This window comes from Delphinus delphis, chromosome 2 (assembly GCF_949987515.2).
Source record: "Delphinus delphis chromosome 2, mDelDel1.2, whole genome shotgun sequence".
NCBI classification, from domain to species: domain Eukaryota; kingdom Metazoa; phylum Chordata; class Mammalia; order Artiodactyla; family Delphinidae; genus Delphinus; species Delphinus delphis.
In genome coordinates, this window is record NC_082684.1 from 49,935,117 (window position 1) to 49,957,029 (window position 21,913).

The window sequence follows — 21,913 nt, forward strand, 5'->3', positions numbered from 1 at the left end:
CGCAACCCACCCCCATCCTCAAACTCCCTCCCCCACCACATGGATGCCGTATGCTATTGGAGCAGTCTTTGAATCAGACCTGGATTCAAGTACTGACTCCTGCCACTTTTTAGCCATGTATGTACATTATCTTAAATACTCTGAGCCTCAGTTTCTTCATCTCTATAATGGGAAGAATAATACCCTCCCTATAAGATTGGGATGAGGTTGACTTAGAGCATGTGTATCAAAGGCCATCTAGGAGCCAGGAACACAGTTAACTACTGTGTCCTGTGTCTCCCTGTACACTGCCCCCCTTCATCTCTTACACACTGAGAGTGGGTTTTCGATAAATGGTGACTTCCCAGGAATGATTTTCTGAGAAAGCTCATTAGAGTAGGGAATGGATTTGCTAGCAAGTCTCTTGTGTGGCGGTGGTTTGCATCTGTTTCTATCTGTAGGCAGGGCTCCTTGGGTCCATCTTGGAGTACAACTTCACACAGTCGCTTTAGGTTTTACAAACCCACCTCTTAAAATGGCCTTTGCCTCTCTCCACGTTGTCTGCAGTAAATGACTACTAAGCTGCAAAAACCTAAATGCTGTATTTAGGAGAAAACATTTGTAACTGTATCTTTCATTATGAAACCATGTCTCTTTGTTCTTCTGTGTCATTTCTCTTTGCATAATGCTGTCAGTTATTTTCCTCTACATTGCCCTTCTGGTGAGTCCATATTTCTATACCCATTTTAGCTACCACTTAATGTTTTGAATGTCCTTTCTTTGATTTCCCTGTGTATTAATGGCTGCAAACCTCCTAAGTGTGATGAGAGTTACGTGGGCCTTTGTCTGGTCTAATAAGCCCACTTTGTTGAACGCTGGCTTGAGCCCTCTCATCTCAGGTCTGTTTGAAGTGCTGCCTGCACACATGGGGAAACCGTATGCATCTGATCTCCATGATTGCTCGAGATGATTTTATGCAACGTTAAGTTCCTCATTCTACTTCCTGTTACAGGGTTTTTTGTGCGTGGTTTGAAATAGAATTTGTTTCTTATGCTGTGCTTAAATTATTTTTTCAGAAAGGCAAATTATGTTTCTCAAAAAGCATTCCTATGAAATTTGGGGAGGAAAAGTGATGAGGTAAATTTCTATTAAGCGGTGGTGACACATGACAAAAAATATCAGATTTAACTAGTCTTCCTGTTAATTTAGTTTAAATGTCATGTGTGTTTTTAGTCAGTCATGTAATTTTCCCATTGCTGCAAACTGCCCTTTGAGGCATACAAGGTATAGGAATGCTTGTAAAATGAATGGCGGCAATTATTATTCAAATGAGGGGGTACCAGCCGAGGTACACATGGCTCTCGCTGGTTACCGTGTGAGATTTAATCACATTGTATATTTCTGAAGATTTCTAAATTTTAACAGAATACAGTAGTAAAGCTCCCTTGGAGGAGAAAAAATGGTACTTCAAAATTACAGGGACTGAACTGAGTGAGCCCACTGACGTGCATTTCTTCACAATAACGGCGTTTATTCACGTTTTGGTTCTGGGTTGTGCCCTGAGGGGCTTTTCTGCCCCATCTGTATTCATGAGCATTGATGGAAAATAGTAGTCACCGGCCTCTATTAGAGAACTCTCTTGAAAGATGTGGAATTTACTGCTATTTACAGCAGAGGGTCCGGTGTCTCTGCCCTCACAAGAAGGAAAATAAAGGGCAGTTTAAGACTTCAAGCTGCTCCAATTGTTTTTTGATCAGCTTGCCAGGTTTTCTGTTTTGGATTTTTAGATTCTTTTTGTGGGGGAAGAAGGGTGTCACCCAGATAGGCATTGCTGGATTGTGAAGAACCCCTGAGTTAATAATCATGTTTAGTTTTTTGTTTGTTTGTTTGTTTGTTTTTACGGTACGCTGGCCTCTCACTGTTGTGGCCTCTCCCGTTGCGGAGCACAGGCTCTGGACGCGCAGGCTCAGCGGCCATGGCTCACGGGCCCAGCCGCTCCGCGGCATGTGGGATCCTCCCGGACCGGGGCACGAACCCGTGTCCCCTGCATCGGCAGGCAGACTCTCAACCACTGCGCCACCAGGGAAGCCCCCATGTTTAGTTTTTTATAGATTTTTTTCCTTCTAAAATGTGGCTGATTTAATACATCCTAAGTCCATTTGGAAACCTTTAAGCTCTGCCTGTGAACATCTTGGAGAAGTCAGATGTCACAAAACTGTCCCTCTTTTCCTCCCTGCTGGCCTACTAGGACATACTCATTTATCAGAGGCCCCTACCAGCCTTTTCTGTCTCTCTCAAAGTATTTGCTAGGTTCTGCCTTGTATTATAGTTACTAATCAACTTTCTTCTCTTCTTGCCCGTTCCACCCTCCCACACTCTAGAATCTTATATATTCTCTTGCTCTTGTGTCCTCTGAGTCCCCAGTGTCCTACTTTGTACCTGGTGACATTGTGTAAAGTTGACGGTTTGACCTGGAGCAGCAGAGGGATTTCCCTGAGAGGTCAGACCAGGAGTGAAGAGGGCCTGGGGCAGGCAGGGTGGCTGGACTTTGATGAGTCCATTCAGAAGGCCTCAGTTCTCCCGGTAACTCTATCACTTCAAGACAGGTGGCCTTGGGCAAGGCACATGCTTCCTCTGAGCCTCTCTCCCCTCAGTTCAAAGGAGGGACCTTGACCGTCTCTCATGGATGTCGTGAGATTCAACTGGCCAGATATCCAGGACAGAATGAGCCTACAATAATGCTCCCAGAACTCGGATTAATATAATTTTCTAATAACTGGATCTCTTACCCCATTTAGTGGCAAACTTTAAAAAAATTAAAAAGGGGTTAACCATTGGGGATTGAGAAAATTTTATTAAAGTTTTACCCTACCAAATAGTATAATAAACATCATGAGGTTATTCTTGATCATTTAAAATCTTCTTGGTCTGTCAGTTATTCTTCTGTATTATAAGAACAATACCCTCAGGATTTATTTAGCAGCACGTAGATCCTTGCCTCAATACTAAATAGCCCCAGCCTATTAGGTTTTGAGTGCGTATGTCTTTTAAACTTCTTTTAAGTATAAAAAATTATACTTTACTTTTGTTCGAGGGGGTATAGTTAATGTCTTCTCTCAATCCCAGTATGTCAGTAGCTACTTCTTGTACTTACCTTGAAGTGTCTCTGTCTTTTAGTTGCTGTTTCTAATCTGTAGGGGGTTGGGAAGCAGGAAAATGAAGTTGATAATAAATCATGTAGAGTGAGAGGAAATAGCTTCTGAGTCGGTTCCAGGGCATATTCTACAAGAAGAGCGAGTGGGCTTTACGACACCTTCCTCAGCTTTGCACACCACGTGTCCGCTTCCCGATTGTCTGCCATGCTCTAGAGGACTGAGGCTGAGAGAGGAGCAACCTCTATGTCCGTGAGGTACATACTGTCTCAGAAGTGGGTGTGTTTGTATGAGGCCTAAGTGTCCCTTGAATCTGGTATAATAAAGTCTTAGAAGTTGGTTAGAATTAACTTCCAGGTTATTGACGTCTTTGTCATGTTTGGAGGTTGGGGGAAGTAAACTTGAGATCCAGAAACCCCTGAGTTACCTGCATGGCTAATCCCCGCCGAGTTGAACTATGTTAGGACTAAATTCCGAAGGGCTCTTTCCAATGACCTCTATCAAAACTGACACGTTGAAGAGACCCAGCAGAGACCCACAGAGTCAGATATAAAGGTTGTGAAAGTCTCAAGGCAACCACATCCCTTTTGAAACAGGAGCCTCCTTCTGTTCAACTCATTACTGTGGCAGTGAGGGACTCTGCTTTCATTTGGGTCGTGTCCACTGATACCCTAAGGGAGAGGAGAATCTCGGAGTTGGGGTCCCTAGACACAGCAGACCGGATCCATTTCTCTGATGCTGGCCAGCTGCACAGGTCCTGGGGAGAGGCAGGCTCCTGGGCCTCCTGCTGTCACCCCCGCCCTACCACTTGGCTGGTTGGGTCACTCTCATGGCCAGTTGCTTTGCTTGAAATATGGCCCTGTTTCTCTGTGAAAGTGGTGAGAACAGTCACCCCCATTACTAGTCCTGTTAGTAGTGTTAACTACCACTTGCTGACTACCTAGCAAGTCCCAGGAAGTTCTAGACACTTTACATAACTCTCATTTTATCTCCCTAAAGCCACTATGAGGGAGGCGGTAGTATAAATAACATAAAATACATGCAGTGCCCTTAGCAGTACCTGCCTGATTCCCTGTGACAGTTCTTGAGACTACGCGCTCCATGGCGGCTCTATCGCCGGGGCCTAGGATAGGGCCTGGCCCATCGCAGCGGCCCAATAAATATCTGTTGAGCGAATCATAAAGATGAGTTGTTAGATAAGCCATTTTTCAAGTGGAACAAACTAAAACTTGGAGAGGTTTGGTAATTGAGCCAGTTCACAGTGGCTGAGCCAGAGTCAGGACCTAGACCCAGCTGCCCCAGCTTAGAGCTTTCACTCCTCACCCTTCTCCTGCCCACCCTAAGAGGAAAGCCTGATTCTGGTAGGAAATAGTAGATGCCAGGGTGGGAGATGCCCCTGAGCGGGAGAGGCTTGGGTAGGTGCTGTTTGTGGGCCGGCTGGTTGGGAAGATGGCCTCGCCCCCGGTAACTGAAGCTGGATGCCACGGTGCCTGAAGCCCATCCCTGACTCTGGCGGAACCTAGTTCTCCTTCCTCCCCCAGGCTTCTCCGTGATTCGTCAGCTATGAAACCTAATTAGCACAGTTTATAATTCTGTAATCTTTTAGTCCTTCACTGATTGTACCACCCTGGCTCTTTAGCAGATGCCCTCCCTTCCTGAACAGACTTCTGCTCTGGCTGCACAAATCTGCTGACTTTTAGTCTGTGTGATCTAAAGGAATATGATTTTAGAAAGCAATTTCAAGTAATCAAAATGAATGTGGTAGAGAAATCACATATTCTTTGGGAGAGAGTGGTAAACTGCAAGCATATGCTATTTTATGACATATGAATCTCAGTGGATTCCTCTCCTTTGCACTGATTTGCGTGAATAGGACATATGATTGGTTTCCTTCGTTGTTTAGATAACTAACAAGGTTTGCTGCTTTTCCACATTTAATTCAGAAGTGGTTTTTATCTGTCACTATATTTAATCTCCTAGGCAACGTTTTGTAATGATGTCTAAAGAGACCCATAGCAGCACAAGTTATAAATTTACCAACTTTGTATTTACATACAGGGTTCTGTATAAATAGGCACCACGTTATTAAACTATAATTATGATGAGAAGAAATACCATCTCTCCCTTCTGCCGCATGGTGAGATCATGTAAATTTAAGTTATAGAAGAACGTACTTGACCATAAAACTATTTTATCCCGTTAACCAAAGTAATATCCCAATTCTGAGTATTCACTTAAGTGAAACTCAGGTTCTTTCCTACTTCAGTCAAGGTAATTGTATTTTTAAGAATTCGGGAGAATGCTTCCCAAGGTTCTTTTATTCTTTGTGTTTGCTATTGATTTCTGTTTGTTTATAGAATTACAGGGGCCTTGGGAGATAAATATATAACATATTCCTGCCTCAAGGAAGACTGTATTTCAAGTCATCTTCGAAAGGTAGTTTCCCCTCTTCTAGAATATCTTAAGAGATGAAAGCATCTTTGGGACATTGTTACAGAGGATCATTTACTTGGAAAGTTTTTTCTAGTACCTAACCTAACATCTTTCTCTTCCGGTCTTGTTTAGAAAAATTAAAGGAGCTAAGAATTCAAAACCTATCTTTTTCTGAGTTTATAAAGAGGGTTTTGCTGTGTAGTTTTCCCCCTCAGGGTTGAATAAGTATTGATATTAGTGTTGGTGACACTGGCGTGTAAAATGATCAGCCTATTTTCCCTTTAGTGCTTTAGAGAAATGAAGAAAAAAAGGAACAAAAACAGGTTATCTGACTCACTTCAAGGCTGTCAGATGCTAACAAATGGTTCTGGAACCTTGTAGATGGATTTGCTTCCTTAAGGCTGTGGAAACTATTTTGAATTTCTTTTGAATTGTTTATTTTTAGGTGCATTTTGACCAATTTAAAGAAGCATTAATACTTATCTTGTCTAGAACTCTATCAAATGAAGAACACTTTCAAGAACCAGGTAAGGACACTAACTTTTCCTCTCTTCCTTCTGCTTTAAAAGTTGTCCAGGGAAGAATCTGGGGACCTTGAAGCATGTCTGTGAAAGCTTTGGGGCATCCGCCTCCCACAGATTGAGTGGGTATTTTTGGTCTTTTGACATGGTCATAAAAGCCTTGCAGCTGTTGCACACTAAGATGAGCCTTCTCTACCACAGCAGCGAATTGTGGAAGAAATCACTGGATTGTTCCTAGGAGGTGTGTCAGATGGTGTGGCCAAAACTCATTCTAGGAATGAGCAGAGTGGGGCTGAATGGTACTTCCTCCCTCCTCATTTCCTGTGAACGAGGAACAGTATGAACTGGGGGGGAGTTTTGTCTGAAAGAAGAAGGTTGGCCAATGAAGAGATAATTTTATTCAGTCCTACTGAGCGGATAGCCCTCTGTTACAGACCTTATCACATTATATTATAATTGTTTTTCTATCTCCTCTCGAGTGATAGTTCCTTATGGTCCACGTTTGTTCGTTTTTGTACTTTTAGTGCCTAATAGGATGTTTAGCACATAGTAAGTATCCAATGAACGTTATGAAATGAAAAACTTAATATTATACTTCACTGATTTTTTTAAAGGCACCATAAATTATGACACAATTATTTTATATACCTCTAAAAAGAAAAATTATTCTCAATTATAATGGTAAAATGCCATTGTTTGTAAGACACATAATAATTTCAAAATATTCTAATCTAGGGGTGTGTGGGGGGAGGTTATGTCTTAAAAGCAATGAAATATGGTAAATATTTAAGGGGAAGTCTAAAACAGTGTTGGAATTTATATTATAATACAGTCTGGTTTTATAAAAAAATAATCAGTGGTTATTAGGGGCTAGGATTAGAGGTTGACTATAAAGGGGCACAAGGGAATTTTGGGGGTGATGAAACTGTTTTATATCTTGATTGTGGTGGTGGCTACAGATCTTACCAGTGTGTGTAACCCATAGAGTTGCTCACTAAAAAAGAGAACACTAAAAATATAGTCCAGTGCTGAGACTGAGGAGAAATCATTGACATTTTGTCACTATAAGGAGTCACTCAGTGTGACCTATTTAGAAGCAGGACAAGTGGGAGCTCATGTCTCATCCTCACTGGTGATCTAGTTCTTCATCGTATCTTCTGAAATGCCCCAGATGTGTGTCATATGTATGAACTCTGCATTTAGCAGTGTTTTGGATTCCAGATGGAGTCTCCCCCTTTTTGCTAAGGTTATTGCCAACTCTGAGGCTTTCCAGAGCTCTCTGCAAGCCCCCAGTGGGCCTAGGAGGGAGGTTATTGCATTCTAGAGACTTTCCAGACAAAAAGTAGAATTTCTGTAGGTGACCACTGCTGGAACATGGACTGTTGTTCTTATGGGGTCTCACATTTTATTGGCAGTTTCACTTTTTTAAAGTTGTCATCTTGGGAATTCCCTGGCAGTCCAGTGATTAGGACTTGGCGCTTTCACTGCTGGGGCCCAGGTTCAATCCCTGGTCAGGGAACTAAGATCCCGCGGCCAAAAATAAATAAATAAAAATTTGAAATCAAGGTTGTCATCTTTTTTTTAAAAAAATTTATTTATTTAATGTATTATTTTTGGCTGTGTTGGGTCTTCGTTGCTGTGCGCGGGCTTTCTCTAGTTGCAGCAAGCAGGGGCTACTCTTCGCTGCGGTGCGGTGGCTTCTCTTGTTGTGGAACACGGGCTCTAGGCACACGGGCTTCAGTTGTTGTGGCACATGGGTTCAGTAGTTGTGGCTCGCAGGCTCTAGAGCGCAGGCTCAGTAGTTGTGGCGCGTGGGCTTAGTTGCTCCGTGGCATGCGGGATCTTCCCGGACCAGGGCTCGAACCCATGTCCCCTGCATTGGCAGGTGGATTCTTAACCACTGCGCCACCAGGGAAGCCCCAAGGTTGTCATCTTGATGACAATAGTGCAAGATCTAGGGACCCTGACTAGAGCTATGGTGACATTACCACATCTGTTTTATTTCATGTAAGCATAGGTAACGTAAGCTTAAGTTCAGTGTTCTTCTGTATTACCATAATATGGGTTTGGAACAGGCAGTGCTACCACTAGTTCACGTGGTCCTTTTGCTGCTCGCTCTTCAAAACCTCTCCTATCACCTGCCAGAAAAATGTCATCATAAATGTACAGATTGATGTGACCACAAATGTGAAGGGTGCCCCATAGAGGGCTCTGAATGATGGGGAGGTAGACAATGGCTGGCTGAGCTTGGTAACAGCTCGGAAGTAAGGTTTATGAATTCAGCTCCAGGCGGTAGTTTCAGAGTTATGTATATGCCTCAGTGCTGTGCAGGCTGAGGCCATCATTTGGACAAATCTTCCAGGGGGACACTCAGAGGGATTTTTATAGGTCACCGCGTGCTCCATCCTTTGGGTGGGCTGCAGCAAACCTTTGTTACTGAGCTGCCCCAAATCAGTGTAATGAAGCAGCAAAGTAATTATAGCATTTCATCCAGCGTGTATGCGACTTCCTAAGGTTTGGCCTGGCAGCGTAAAATCCAGGATTGAGCCTGTGCCTTAAGAGTGTTTTATCTCATATGAGGCTGGGAGTCATTCCTTCTTTGTTCCTGAGAATCTCTGCTTCTTCTATCTTTTGCCCATCGCTCCCTGGCCCTTCCAGTTGTTTTTGGGGATCGTGCAGCGCTTTCCACTCAGATGTTCTCCTACCCACTTGAAAATGTGGCTCCACCCCCATAGGCTGTCTGGCTTGGCTGGCGAAAGACAGAGAAAGAAGAATCAGGACTCAAATGCTGTATATCGAGAGGCCACTTGAGTTCGCCCCCTCTTTCCCCTTTATGAAAATAACTCTCCCTTAACTCATAGACCATATGATTGTAGGGCTGGAGCAAATGCTGCCATTTTATTCATGAGCAAATTGAGGCTCAAAGAGGGATGTGGCTTAATTGAAGTCTCACAGATAGTAGCAGGGGAGGATGCTGACACTGTATCACCAAGGGATGGGACTCCAGGAGGCTTTGGCTTGAGGATGTTAACCCTCAGATGGATGAGCTGGGGGCAGCAGTCCTCAGTCAGTGCAGCCTGGCCCCAAAGATTCTGACAGGCGGCCAGAGGCAGAAGGAAGGAGCAAATAAGAGCAGGTTTCACCTGATCATTAGTGACATTATTTGGCTGTTCAGGACTTAATTCATCTTCTGCCGTAAGGGGCCAGGGCTGTTGTATTTTTGTCTTGCCTTTTCAAATCAGTGGACCTCCTAGACTTTGAGGGAAAAGGTTACTCTTCAACTATGGAAGGTGACTGCAAAAATAGGAGGGCCATGGTGCACAGCCTTAGACATTGAGTGGGTCATGAATTGATATTTTATAACATCCAAGATTTTTATAGGTTAAAAATATCAGGTGTTGCACCTGACTGTAATACAGAAAATCCAGCTTGATGAGGTAGAAAGACCCTTGAACCAGGAGTTACAAAATACCGGCCCTGCTCCTCTAATCTGGTGGCCTTATACATCACAACCTCTGTGGTCTTCAGTTGCCTCGTATGTGAAAGTAGTTGTGCTGGAAAATACTTAAAATCCATTCAGCTCCCAGATTCAGTTGTGTTGTCTCCTAATATCTAAATGACATCTACATTTAGCAGAAAGCTAGCTTTGTGTTTCTATAAAATTTCACCCAACATAAGTTGACACTATAAGGGTCTGCTTCCTAAGGACAAATGCCCAGTATAGTTCATGCTTTCATATTCTTCTAATAAAAGGCAGTTGTATATAAATAATACAAACACAGAGCTATAATAGGATGTCAGAGGAGATGGAATTAAGTCATTATTTATGTAGTCTTGGGTTGTGCCATTTGTAACGTCTCTGCGGTACAGTGTCTTTATTTTTAAAATTAGCGGGTACGAACTAGATGATTTCCAGCATCTTTTTAATGCTGATGTGTATGATTCTAAGACTCCTAGGAGAGAGTTTTTTCCCTAAAACAACAATAGTACACAATGAAAAGTACTGAAATTCAGATAAGGTCAGAAAAATGGGTTGGGGATGTAGAGAGTCCTTTGTAAATTCCAAACTGATTAACGTCACCGATGGCGTCGCTCCCTCATGTCTATGTGTACAATTTAATTTTTATAATGGAGATGCTGGCACAGGCTCTAAGTTACGTGGTACCAACACGCTGTCTGGATCTGTTCTCCAGAGATTTTGTCCTTGTTTGATGCATCTTACATTAGATTTGTGTTCTGTAGTAGATGTTAGCATAATGCAGGAAGCTCTTTCTTTCCCTCATGCGGTTAATGTAAAATATCTCTCCTTTGTTTATTTGGTGAGGGAAAACTCAGGTTTGGAAAAACCAAATCATTAGAAAAAAAGGCACGGCAGATGATTGTTTTTTTCTTTTTCTTTTTTTTTTTTTTTTTTGGTAATAAACATTACTGATTCCAGAAACTGCCCTATTTCTAGTTATTTTCCTTATATTTTGGGAAGCTATAAATATAATAAACAAATATCTCTTCATTCACTCAGCAAGGCAGGTCTCATGGCCAGACAGTGGGCTAGATCCTGGTTTGCAGTGATTGAAGATTTGTGTTTGCAGCTGTATTCAGAGTTGAACTGAACTCTGGCTGAGGACCCTGTTTTTAGGAGATATACACAGATGGCCCAACAGGCATGTTCTCTTGTCCTCTCTCTGGTTGAGTAAGGGCTTAGTCCTCGGTTCCTTTGGTATGTATGAGATGCTAACAGTGAGCACCAGAAAATTTCTCCAAAAATTAAAAGTAAGGTAAAATCACTACCACTAACCACCACCACTATCAAAAGAGGGTGTGAGGACCCATTTCCTAAGGTCAGAGGGAATTGGAAACATTCACGCCCACTGGTGGTCATGTAAACTGATAAAACCTTCCTAGAATCATGTAAAACAATACCATAAAAATGCCTTTGGCCAATCAATGCCACTCTCAGATTTTATGCTATGGAAATAATTATGGATGTGCATGAAGATGTGTGTGTAAGGATAGTCATTTAAAATAGTAAAAAAAAAAAAACCAAAACTATATATATATATATCTCAAGAATAAATATTTGACAGTGTATTTTGGTTAGGCAAATTATGATGTATCTGTGGAATCAAAGACTAAGCAACTATTCAGCTGTCCTATAGAAGAATACTTATTGTTATGATTTTACAAGGAGTAAGAAGGCACTCTTTTAAAAATATGTGTATGTGCAAAAAAGATACTCCTGTTATTTAAAATTAAATAAATAGGGCTGGTGCGAATGTTGATAATGAAACAGTTTGCTTGGGAGTTGTGCTGATGTAAGTTTATTTCAATTCCAGTGTATGAGAAGGTTTCCAAACTGGGGACATGAAAATGGTAGTTTTCTGCAGGGAGTCTTAGAGAATTGGTGTGTCCTCTCATGCCAGCCCATTGATGAAGGGAAAGGAGATGACAAGGAAGAGAAAATTAGGGCATGAATGAGTCGGAGGCAGCCTCAGTTTCTGAGATGACAGACTGGATGTCGTCACTGTGTGTTCGCCAGTAATCTCACCCATGGCGACAGATGAGGTCAGGGAATCTACTGCGGGACTGGGGGCTGTGAGGCTCTCCCTGACTCTGCTCTGCTGGCTTTGAGCCACCGCTGACCCCCAGGAGTCTGGGTGGGAGGACACTACCTGACAGAATAGTGACCTTGCCCCACGGAACTCCTGTTGTTTTCCCTTCCTCCGGATGAGGAGACCAAGCCTCAGGACGTTAGGCCCTCCTCACCTTGATAAGGACAGAGGGTCCAGGTCTGTTTGAATTCAGAGCCCACAGGCTCTTTCCATGAAGCACTGCTGCCCTGGAAAGCATTCAGTCCAGCTGGGTAGGTAATTCTAACATGTAAGATGCTTTTAGAAAAATATGACCGTGATCGTTATTAAATCGGGAACTGTCAACAGTATGGGTCGCACTAAATTCACAGAAAAAAACGTTCCGTGAAACTTGTGCCAAGCAGTTACTTGAAAGAAATGAGTTTTGAGTTGAGCCTTGAACGATGGGGAGGACTCAGTTAGGTGATAAGTGAATCTCTGCCTTTATCCCCCAAATGGCTCAAGATGCAGGCAGGCCGATCCTCCTGGGAAGAAGGTTGGGGAACAATCACATCATCATTATCAACTCGAAGAGTTTTTCTTACTGACGGACCTTCACCTGCTCTAGGGCTTAGATAGACCATCTGATCAGACCAGTCAGCCCTGGGGGTTGCCAGACCACACCCATCCACCATCCTCAGCACCCTTGCGGGGTGCTAACCTTCCCCTCGATGCTTCCTTCCAGGCAGGGCTAATCAGAGCCACCTTATTACCTTTGTGCCCAGAAGCCCCTGTGTTCGTGCAGGAAACATCACTCAGATTGGTAAGAAATGATGTGAAGACTGCTCCTAAAATTCTGTCATTGCATCCGGGGAGGACCTGAAAGCTCCAGTTGACCTCTGCATCTCGTGTGAAGATTCTGGAAGAGAGGCGTGATTGGGGAGTGGGGTGCTAGTGGCTGGGAAGCAGCTGCCTTGGCAAGGGCTGTGTGCACACGAAGTGTTGGGGTGGGGAGCCTGCCTGCTGACGGTCCCTGCAGAGGCGGGGCACACTGGGAGGCAGAAGGAATGGCCGATAGTGTCCAAAGGCTTTCCGGGTGTCTCTTTTTTTTTTTTTTTTTTTCTGGTACGCGGGCCTCTCACTGTTGTGGCCTCTCCCATTGCGGAGCACAGGCTCCGGACGCGCAGGCTCAGCAGCCATGGCTCACGGGCCCAGCCGCTCCGCGGCATGTGGGATCTTCCCGGACCCGGGCACGAACCCGTGTCCCCTGCATCAGCAGGCGGACTCTCAACCACTGCGCCACCAGGGAAGCCCCCCCGGGTGTCTCTTTTTATGTCATTCATTCTCTCTTGGCTTCTCTTCTCTCCTCGCTTCCTTGGGACATCTCCCTCCCCATCCCTTCTTTCTACTTCTCCAACTCACCTCCACCCTCCTCTCCTCTCCTTCTTGGCCCCTCACTCCATTCTTCTCCTACCTCTTGGTCCCCAGTCCATCAGTTCCTCCTGCTTCCCCTCCCCCATCCCCACATACGCCTCCAGCTCTCTGCCTGTCTTCTGTCCCTCACCCCCTTCCCTTGCTATTGGTCTCAATCTCTCTGTCTCCTTCTGTGTTGATAATTTGATGATCAACAATTGATTTGATTCTTTTCTTCCCTTTTCTCTTTGATTTGATTCTTTTCTTCCCTTTTCTCTTATTTAGTATCAGGTGTGGGTTTGCACTCTGACTGTGTAAGCCCTGTGCAACGGTGCGTTCAGAGTAGGCGAGGAGGTGGCAGGTGCAGTGGGGCTGGTGGTGCTCATTTGCTGCGTGACTGCCTCTCGTGGGGGGCTTGTCCTGAGGTTTACACGTGCTTCATTTTTGACTCCTTATTTTCAGAGGGGTTTCAGGAATCCCGTGAGTTCAGCAGAAATGTAGTATAGACAGGGCCTCAGATGATCCCCCGTGCCCAGGTCCTTTGGAAGGGGGTGGGGTCTCTGGGAATGATTTCCCAGGTTAACGAAATGGGGCAGGAAGGGAAGTAGAAAGCAAGGGGGTCTACATGAGCAATTCCAAAACAGGAAGATCAGGCACCATAAAGGCAGGGCTTTCTTCTTCACCCTGGAAGCATCCTCAGGTCAAACAGGGAAGTTTGAATCAAAAAGTGTTACAATATCCATCTTATCCCTCAACAAGTATGATAGAATGCTTTGCCCACGGCAGGTGTCTGATAGATATAAGTTAAATGAATCCACCTAATACTGGAGTGCATCTTTGAAACTCTCCTGTAACTTCCCATGTATGTGCTGAGGATGGTACCTCATCCCATGTCCTAAGCCTTGTGTTTTTCAAGAAAAACGTTGATGGAATAAACAGTGTTGAGGTTTTTGGGTAACGATTTCACCTTCCTCTTGGGTCCTCATTGCTTCGCCTTTGGTCATTGGAAGAACTGCGTGTTCCAAGTGGCCATCCACATCACACAGGTGGCTGGGGCAGTTCTGGGAGAGAGTACAGAGTGTGAACTGCCCTGCTCAGTTAGAGGGGGGAAGGGAGGGAGAGGCGAAGGGACAGGTGGGGGGCTGGTTGTTTTCCCTGGCTGCAGCTGGCCCGTGCCAAGTGGTCATTCTCATTAACATTGAATTTCAATTTTTCTTTCATTGTAAGTGCAAGACCTTCTGGTCACAAGTCATACATGTGCACTGTGGTTCATCCTGGTTCTGGAAAGTGAACATGATCACACCTCTGGAGTTTCTCTTCTGGGTGCACCTCATTGTGAGCTCGCCAGGGGCTCCAGGAGTCTAAGACTCCTCTGGGCAGGCCGGGCCTGTCTGCTTTCCTTCAAAGCTCATTTGTATTTTTATGTAGTGATGCCAAACAGGGAAAATGGAAAATAGGAAAGAAGGGGAAATGGCTCAGAAGCTTAACAATCTAGGTAGAATCATAAATATACATTCAAGGAAATAAAATACCGGAAGTACAAGCAGTCCTTTATATCTCGGTTTTTTTTTTTTCCCGCTGGCATTTCATGTCCCTCCTTGGAGCTTATGATCGGTGCAGTTACTTACACTTATGTTAAAGGAAGCTGTGTGTAAATAATTTCATTTCTTAATAAATTAAATAACCCTATATTATCTGGCATAGATAAAATTGTTCCAGGCTAAACCCCTGAAATACATACATCACATCTGGATGTGCCCATAAAGTAAAGACACTTTGCCCCAGGGCTGTGGTTTGGCAAGTCTTTGTTGGGCATGGTAAGGGAGGGGTAAGGCATTCTTTAATTTGGGTGGGCAGGGGTGTCTTGAAATCCCCACCAAGGCCTCCTGTTTGGTGGACTGCTGCTGTGCACTTGTAAAGCCCTGCTTGAAATTCATCAGGAGAACGCTGGAGTTTTCAAAGACTTAGCACAACAATGGCTGTTGACCATGAATGTTCTCTCTGGATCTCCTTACTTTTAATGCCTTTCTTCCCCTTCTTATCTTGTAAATACAATGAGGCTGATGCTCTAAATAAAAGAAGGCTGTAGGAGTGTGTTCACGTCTAAAATATAACTATTTGTAATTGGTGTGATTAGTCTAATTCTTTATTGTATGGAAGTGTTGTGAAATTTCTTACGAGGAAACTTTAATGCCCCATTTTTCCTTTGTGCTAATATCTTTATTCAAGAAGATTCTACATTTTAATAGATTTCTCTAGAAATTGACTTTGTGATGTATGCACATTCTGTGAAAGATATTAACTTCGAGTTTTAAGAATTAATTTAAAGTTCCTGGCAATGCAAAAATAAGTAAGTGTATAAATAAACCAGAACTCCACAGGATCCCTAATGTTTCACAGTCTGTTATCTTTCATTGCTTAGAAAAAGAGCTATTTCAAATCTACCACTGCTCCCTACACAGCATGAAACATTTAGTAGTAAATATTTCATCCACAGGTGGATTTTGGATTAAATCACAGTGGGTTGTGGTTTTGTTTGTTTGTTTGTTTTAAGACTGTGGCTTTTCCCCACTGCTGTTTTTCCTCTGAAAAAGTGCGGCATGCATTCAGAGTTCCTCTGCCACTTCCTTCCCCAGACCATGACTTATGTTCTCATACCGGGAAAATCCCACGTTCCATTTTCTGACGTTATACATTTTCCCTTTAATCTTTTCCAAACCCCCATCATCACTAATGGTGTATCTTGTTGTCTGCCACTAAAATTTAAGAATATGTAATAAATTAAGGATGGTTCTACATTGCCTTTTATCTGACTAGCATCTGTGGGTGTCAGCTGCCAACAAGTAGCTCGGGTGTCTGGGCCGCTCCTGAACGCTCACAAGCTGACACACTGTCTTCTGATAAAAGGTACCTTCAAATATGCATGCGACTTTCAATATAACTTTTGTATGCTTGAACACTTCCTGTAAGAGAATCGCTCGACCTAATAAAATGACTTGGCTGGGACTTTGGATATAAATATTGCTAGAAATTATAGAGCAAGCATAAATACTTCACTCTGAGCTCTGCCGAGCATTTTCAGGATGTTTCTGACCACAATTGTGAAACCTAAGCTTATCCCAGAGGAAGGGCATGGGAGCGGGGAGGACAGAGTTAGTCATGCAGGATCACCAGTCCTCCCAGGGAGACTACAAAGTAATAGCTACCCCCAACATGGTTTCAGTGGTGATAAAGGAAAGGTTTTGTTCTTTTAGTTCTTATCTAATCAGTTACCCTTGTTTTGATGATCTGTGTACAGCCCTCATCTAAAAATCTACATGTCTGAGTTCAGACATACCTTGTTAAGACTGTCATGTTCAAACAGAACACATATTATGTTCTCCAGAGAGACAGTATGTCCATGTGGGTGATAAGAACTGAAATCAAAGCATTGCCAGTTTTATATTTTAATGGAATATTTTGTTCTCCTGATTCTGTTCAAGGTGCTAAAAAAAGTGTGTCTCTAAGCTGACATTTCTAATGAGTGAAGTATTTATTTTATTGCTCTAAAGCTACCATTGTAGAGAAAGGTTAGTATGTGGTGGTTGTGGTGGTGGTGGTGATGTTGGTGGTGGTGCTGGTGATTTTGGTGGTGGTGATGGTGGTGGTGATGATGGCGGTGGTGATGGTGGTGGTGATGGTGGTGGTGGTGGTGATGGTGGTGGTGGTGGTGATGGTGGTGATGGTGGTGGTGGTGGTGGTGCTGGTGGTGCTGGTGATTTTGGTGGTGGTGATGATGGCGGTGGTGGTGGTGGTGGTGGTGATGGCGGTGGTGGTGGTGGTGATGGTGGTGGTGGTGGTGGTGGTGATGGTGGTGATGATTGTGGTGGTAGTGATGGTGATGGTGGTGGTGATGGTGGTGATGATTGTGGTGGTAGTGATGGTGATTGTGGTGGTGGTGATGGTGGTGATGATTGTGGTGGTAGTGATGGTGATTGTGGTGGTGGTGGTGGTGATGGTGGTAATGGTGATGGTGGTGATGGTGATTTTGGTGGTGATGGCGGTGGTAGTGGTGGTGATGGTGGTGATGGTGGTGGTGGTGGTGATGGTGATGGTGGTGGTGGTGATGGTGGTGGTGGTGGTGGTGATGGTGGCGGTGGTGGCGGTGGTGGTGGTGGTGGTGATGGTGATGGTGTTGGTGGTGTTGGTGGTGTTGGTGGTGATGATGGTGGGGTGGTGGTGAAGGCTGAACCTGAGACATGTTCTGCTGAACGCTGAAGTCCTTCAGGGTCAAGAGATGACTTTCCCCTTACACACATTCCTTTTATTTTGTACAACACAAAGCTCATGAAGAGAAAAGAACATCATATATTATTTTCTTAATGCAGTTTTGCGTTTGCTATTTTATTCCACAGCTTTTAATTTTATAATGAGATCTTGATGATAAGTTTCATATGAACAGTGAGCTGTCATTAATTGATTAGGATCCACTGTGTCAGTTTCTTTGTTCTGTCTTCCTGCTTGTCTGATGGATCAGAAAGTGGGAGGGTTAACAAAGGACTCACTAAGGTACTAGAGGGGTGTGTTCCAGACTAATTGGTGTGAATGCTAACTTTACAGTGCTGATAAGGTGTTCTTTTTAATCATCATTTTCCAACGTGTCTCTGGTAGTATGATCCTTCCCTCTCCTGTTCCCTCTGTCTGCAAAACAGAGCTTAATAAACAGAAGAACACATATGACCGCTTGCTTTGTCCTGATCTTAATTCCCTAGTTTTAAACAAATCCCTCACTGCTGGCTCCTCATCTCTCCCACCACATGCTGAGATATACTCGGGGTGCTATAAATCATTCGGAATTAGAAGCTGTGCTCTGCATCTGACTTACTGGCTCATATACGCCCACGTCCACCGCAACTGGCAAACGGTGGTGGTTTATTTTGGGGCTGGTATAAGAGGCTGTGTCCGAAGGCTGTGTGTCAGATAGGGGCTGAGATTGTCATGTAATGTGGCCTCAACTCTTGTCTCCTTGCCCAGACTGCACTCTCGAAGCTCAGCCCAAATATGTTAGAGGTGGGAAGCGTTACGGACGAAGGTCCTTACCCGAGTTTCAAGGATCCGTGGAGGAATTTGCAGAGGTGACAGTGATTGAGCCACTCGATGAAGAAGCAAGGCCTTCACACATCCCAGCCAGCGACCGCGGTGAGGTAAGAAATTGGACAGGCACATCCTTCTGGATCACAGGTGTGGATAGCCATGGATAGCTACATCACAGTGGTGCAGAGACAGGAGAACTGAGGGGTTTGTGGCTTTTCTCAGCCATTTTTTTCAACTACTTGCTGATCTTATTACTTGCCTTTTGGATATATGTGACTACTTTTTCTGTTGTTTATACGTTTCATCTGTTTCAACTTTTGGAGAGCTGACCTTTCTGTGCATGCTTTATGTTTATACATTTTTGAATTCAGTTATTCTTATACTATCTGAGGTCTGCCACTTCTAGCTCTTCTTGGGAATATCTCTCTCCTCCACAGCACTGTTATTTTTAGTTACGTAAAAAGCTAACCAGCTCCTTCCCCGCAGACTATAAGACAGCCGCCGTGACAGGTAAGCAATGAAGGCAGTGTGGTTAGGCATTTCAAGAGCCAGCATCTTGTCTTCTGTGGTGGGACGGAGCAGCTCTGCAACTTCATCCTTGTCCCAGTGCCCGGCAGTTACCAGGGTTCTTAGTGGTTCTGTCCCACCTGGCATGTCTGGCTCCCCAGCAGTCAGAGATTACCCTGCCTCCCTCATCTCCCTTCTTTCCATTTGACACGGTGCTATAATCTACCAATTAAGGAGAAGCAGTGACATTTTCTTGTTTCTTTACGGCTCATTTACCAGCATACCATTTATAGAACATGATTGAAGGTGCCATGCTGAGCAAGCTCTAAATATTTCTTGTAAATCCCAGCTTAGACTGGGGATGCAGATACTTCAGATGCTCATATAAGCTGGGAAGGAGACAAAGTGCCTCAAGTTTCTTAAAGTAGGCTGTAGATCGTAGGTTGATGGGAGGGGAATGAGTGTTTGTTGCTGTCTCAAGTCCATGTTCAGCTTGCTGAAATCTACAAGAAGCTTGCTCCAGTAACGTCCCCAGCAGTCAGACATCTGGCATCTTCACAAACCCAAAGATACCTACAAACCCCACAAACTCAAAGGTAACTGGAAAGGGCTCAAGTATTGAGCAAAAATGAAAACAACCGCAAGTACTGCGAGTTAGAAGACACGTGACTGGTCTGCTGATCAGATCACCTTTATTTTTAAAATCCAGTGATACCCATCCTCACAATAGAAGTAAAGGAGCACTGGCAGAAATGTGAGTGAGAAGAGAGGAAGAAAAGCAGCTAGAGGGGAGAAGGGAGACAGAAACCACAAAAATGGTGTGAGTAGTGCGGGTGAGAAGTGACAGAAAGACCATGAGAAGCAAAAAGGAAAACATTGCCTAGAACATCACAGCACTGGGGACCAATGGGTCTGGGGCAGAGGCTACTTCCCATCTTGGTTCAGTCGGTTTGAGACCCTTTCTTGGGTCCCTTTGAGAATTTAGGTAGGGCCCTTTCCCCAGAAAACACATAGACTCACATGCACAGAAGTGTTATATGTACTATTTCAGGGAGGCAAGTAATTTGCATACTTCAGTTATTGCAGTGTTCATAATATCTTGCTATCAGGAAGGGTATCATTTTATAACATTAAATCTGTTTCATAACCCTAAAGAGTGTGGAATGTATCTGAGACATTTCTCTGTGAAAAAAATGGTTAAAATAGGTCTCAACACTTTACGGGGGAAGATTTTCTTATACAGAAAACACCTTTAAGTCTAGTATCTCCTTTCTCCAACTATTTTCAGTACCTGAGGCACTGTTACTTGGTGCTCACAAATTAAATGGTTGCTTGTTTTTTTGAGAAGAGAGTTTCTAGTTACCACCTGGGGATACTCAGAAATCTTCTTGGGCAGAGCTGATTTTGTTGCTGGCAGGATATTTCTTATATCCTTATTTAATCTTATTTACTGATTTCCAGGGAGATGTACTGTTTAAAAAGTGAGGCTTTGGTTTTATGTGTAAATAAAATGAAGGGTTGAGGCCTGAGTCTGGGCAAAATCTTGCTGCTTTTGTCTTAGTGAGAGGGTATGTTGGGAGAATCATTTCACCCCCAATGAACTTCAGCTTCCCTAACTCCTCCAGAAACCTCTTAGGTGTGACCTTTTTTTTTTTTTTTTTTTGCGGTACGCCGGCCTCTCACTGTTGTGGCCTCTCCCGTTGCGGAGCACAGGCTCCGGACGCGCAGGCTCAGCGGCCATGGCTCACGGGCCCAGCCGCTCCGCGGCACGTGGGATCCCCCCAGACCGGGGCACGAACCCATGTCCCCTGCATCGGCAGGCGGACTCTCAACCACTGCGCCACCAGGGAAGCCCAAGTGTGACCTTTTGACACTATCCACAGAAGCTTTAATGTAGCGACCCACCATCAATAGAGTGCTGTAGGGAGTCATTTATCTCTGTGTCTGCTCTCCCCAAGGACTCTACTGACTTGACTTTGAGAGTCTGTTATATCCCAACCAGAAAGCCTATAGTAGAATCACATAACACATTTTTACCTCCCCCCCTTTTTTTAATTGCTGAAAGTGGACTCAAACCAAAGTTCATCCAGCTGCTTTCTTGCCTAAAAATGAAGTGTTTTGCTAGCTGAATGGAGCCTGTCAGTTTTCAAGTTGATTCATCATTTTACAAAGTTAATAGAACCATGTGTGATGTTTTTGATGTTCCTCTGGGCAGTAAGAAGGGCCAGCCCCAGCTTCATGCAGTAACCATGGCCATGGGTCACATGCGCTGCCCTCACGGGCTGTGGCATAGTTTCTTCAGCGTCGGTCTTGTTGCATCCTGTTGTGTCAAGATAGCGCTCCTGTTTCCTGGCCAGTTTCTGCAGTAGCCTCAGCGGTTGAGGGCCACTCAGTTGGCCAACACAGTTCACGCTCTGGGCAGCATGGCCTTGCCGTAGAAACCCTCCTCCCTTCTACAGAAGCTGCCTAGGGCTCAGCGGAGTGCCAGATCATCTTCCCTATTCTAGAGTGGCCCTCAGGTGGGGAAGATGAGGAGAGCAAGATTCTCAATGAACTGTGGGATTTATTTGTTCTTAACTTACAAGGAGTTCAGAACCTGTCAGGAGTTCTTTATTGAACTTCTGGCTTTTTTTCTCCCTTTTGGTTGCTTCAGGCCCATTTGTCTCCTGCCCATGGGTGTTAAGAATTTCTTCCTTGGGCTTCCCTGGTGGCGCAGTGGTTGAGAGTCTGCCTGCCGATGCAGGGGACATGGGTTCGTGCCCCGGTCCGGGAAGATCCCACGTACCGCGGAGCGGCTGGGCCCGTGAGCCATGGCCGCTGAGCCTGCGCTCCGCAACGGGAGAGGCCGCAACAGTGAGAGGCCCGCGTACTGCAAAAAAAAGAAAAAAAAGAATTTCTTCCTTGGGTGTGTTTGTGATCAGGGACTCATACCTCATGTCAGTGCTGCTGGGCAGTATTGAAGGTGGGAGGGGGCTGGGTCTCCCATGACATGACTATTTCATGAGGAGTAGTGAGATGGGGAGCTGGAGACAAGCCTTCTTGGTTTGATTGTGGGTTTCTTTTGACTCCTGGGTCCTGGCTTAGGGGTTCCTAGCTTGCCCTGAGACTGCAGTTTCTCCTGTCCTCAGACAGGCCTCATTTTTCCTGAAGACCAAAGAACCTGAATCTGTTGTCAGAAGGTCTGTGGAGAAGTCTGGCTGTTGCTACCCAACAGGAGACTAATTTCAGCCCTAAGATGAATCAAGTAATTATCTCATGTATCTGAGGA

At 44.4% G+C, this 21,913-nt stretch overlaps 1 protein-coding gene across 2 annotated transcripts in view; it reads left to right on the top strand.

Moving 5' to 3' along the window:
- NIN (ninein) overlaps positions 1 to 21,913 on the top strand; it is a 104,589-nt gene that overhangs the window by 13,124 nt on the left and 69,552 nt on the right. Inside the window, exons 3-5 of one of the 2 annotated variants that reach the window (XM_069540443.1) lie at positions 6,010 to 6,091; positions 15,883 to 15,972; positions 18,079 to 18,248. In XM_069540443.1, the coding sequence (XP_069396544.1) occupies positions 6,010 to 6,091; positions 15,883 to 15,972; positions 18,079 to 18,248 (342 nt within the window). The remainder of the gene's footprint in view (positions 1 to 6,009; positions 6,092 to 15,882; positions 15,973 to 18,078; positions 18,249 to 21,913) is intronic. The other variant, XM_060004575.1, reaches the window with a different exon arrangement.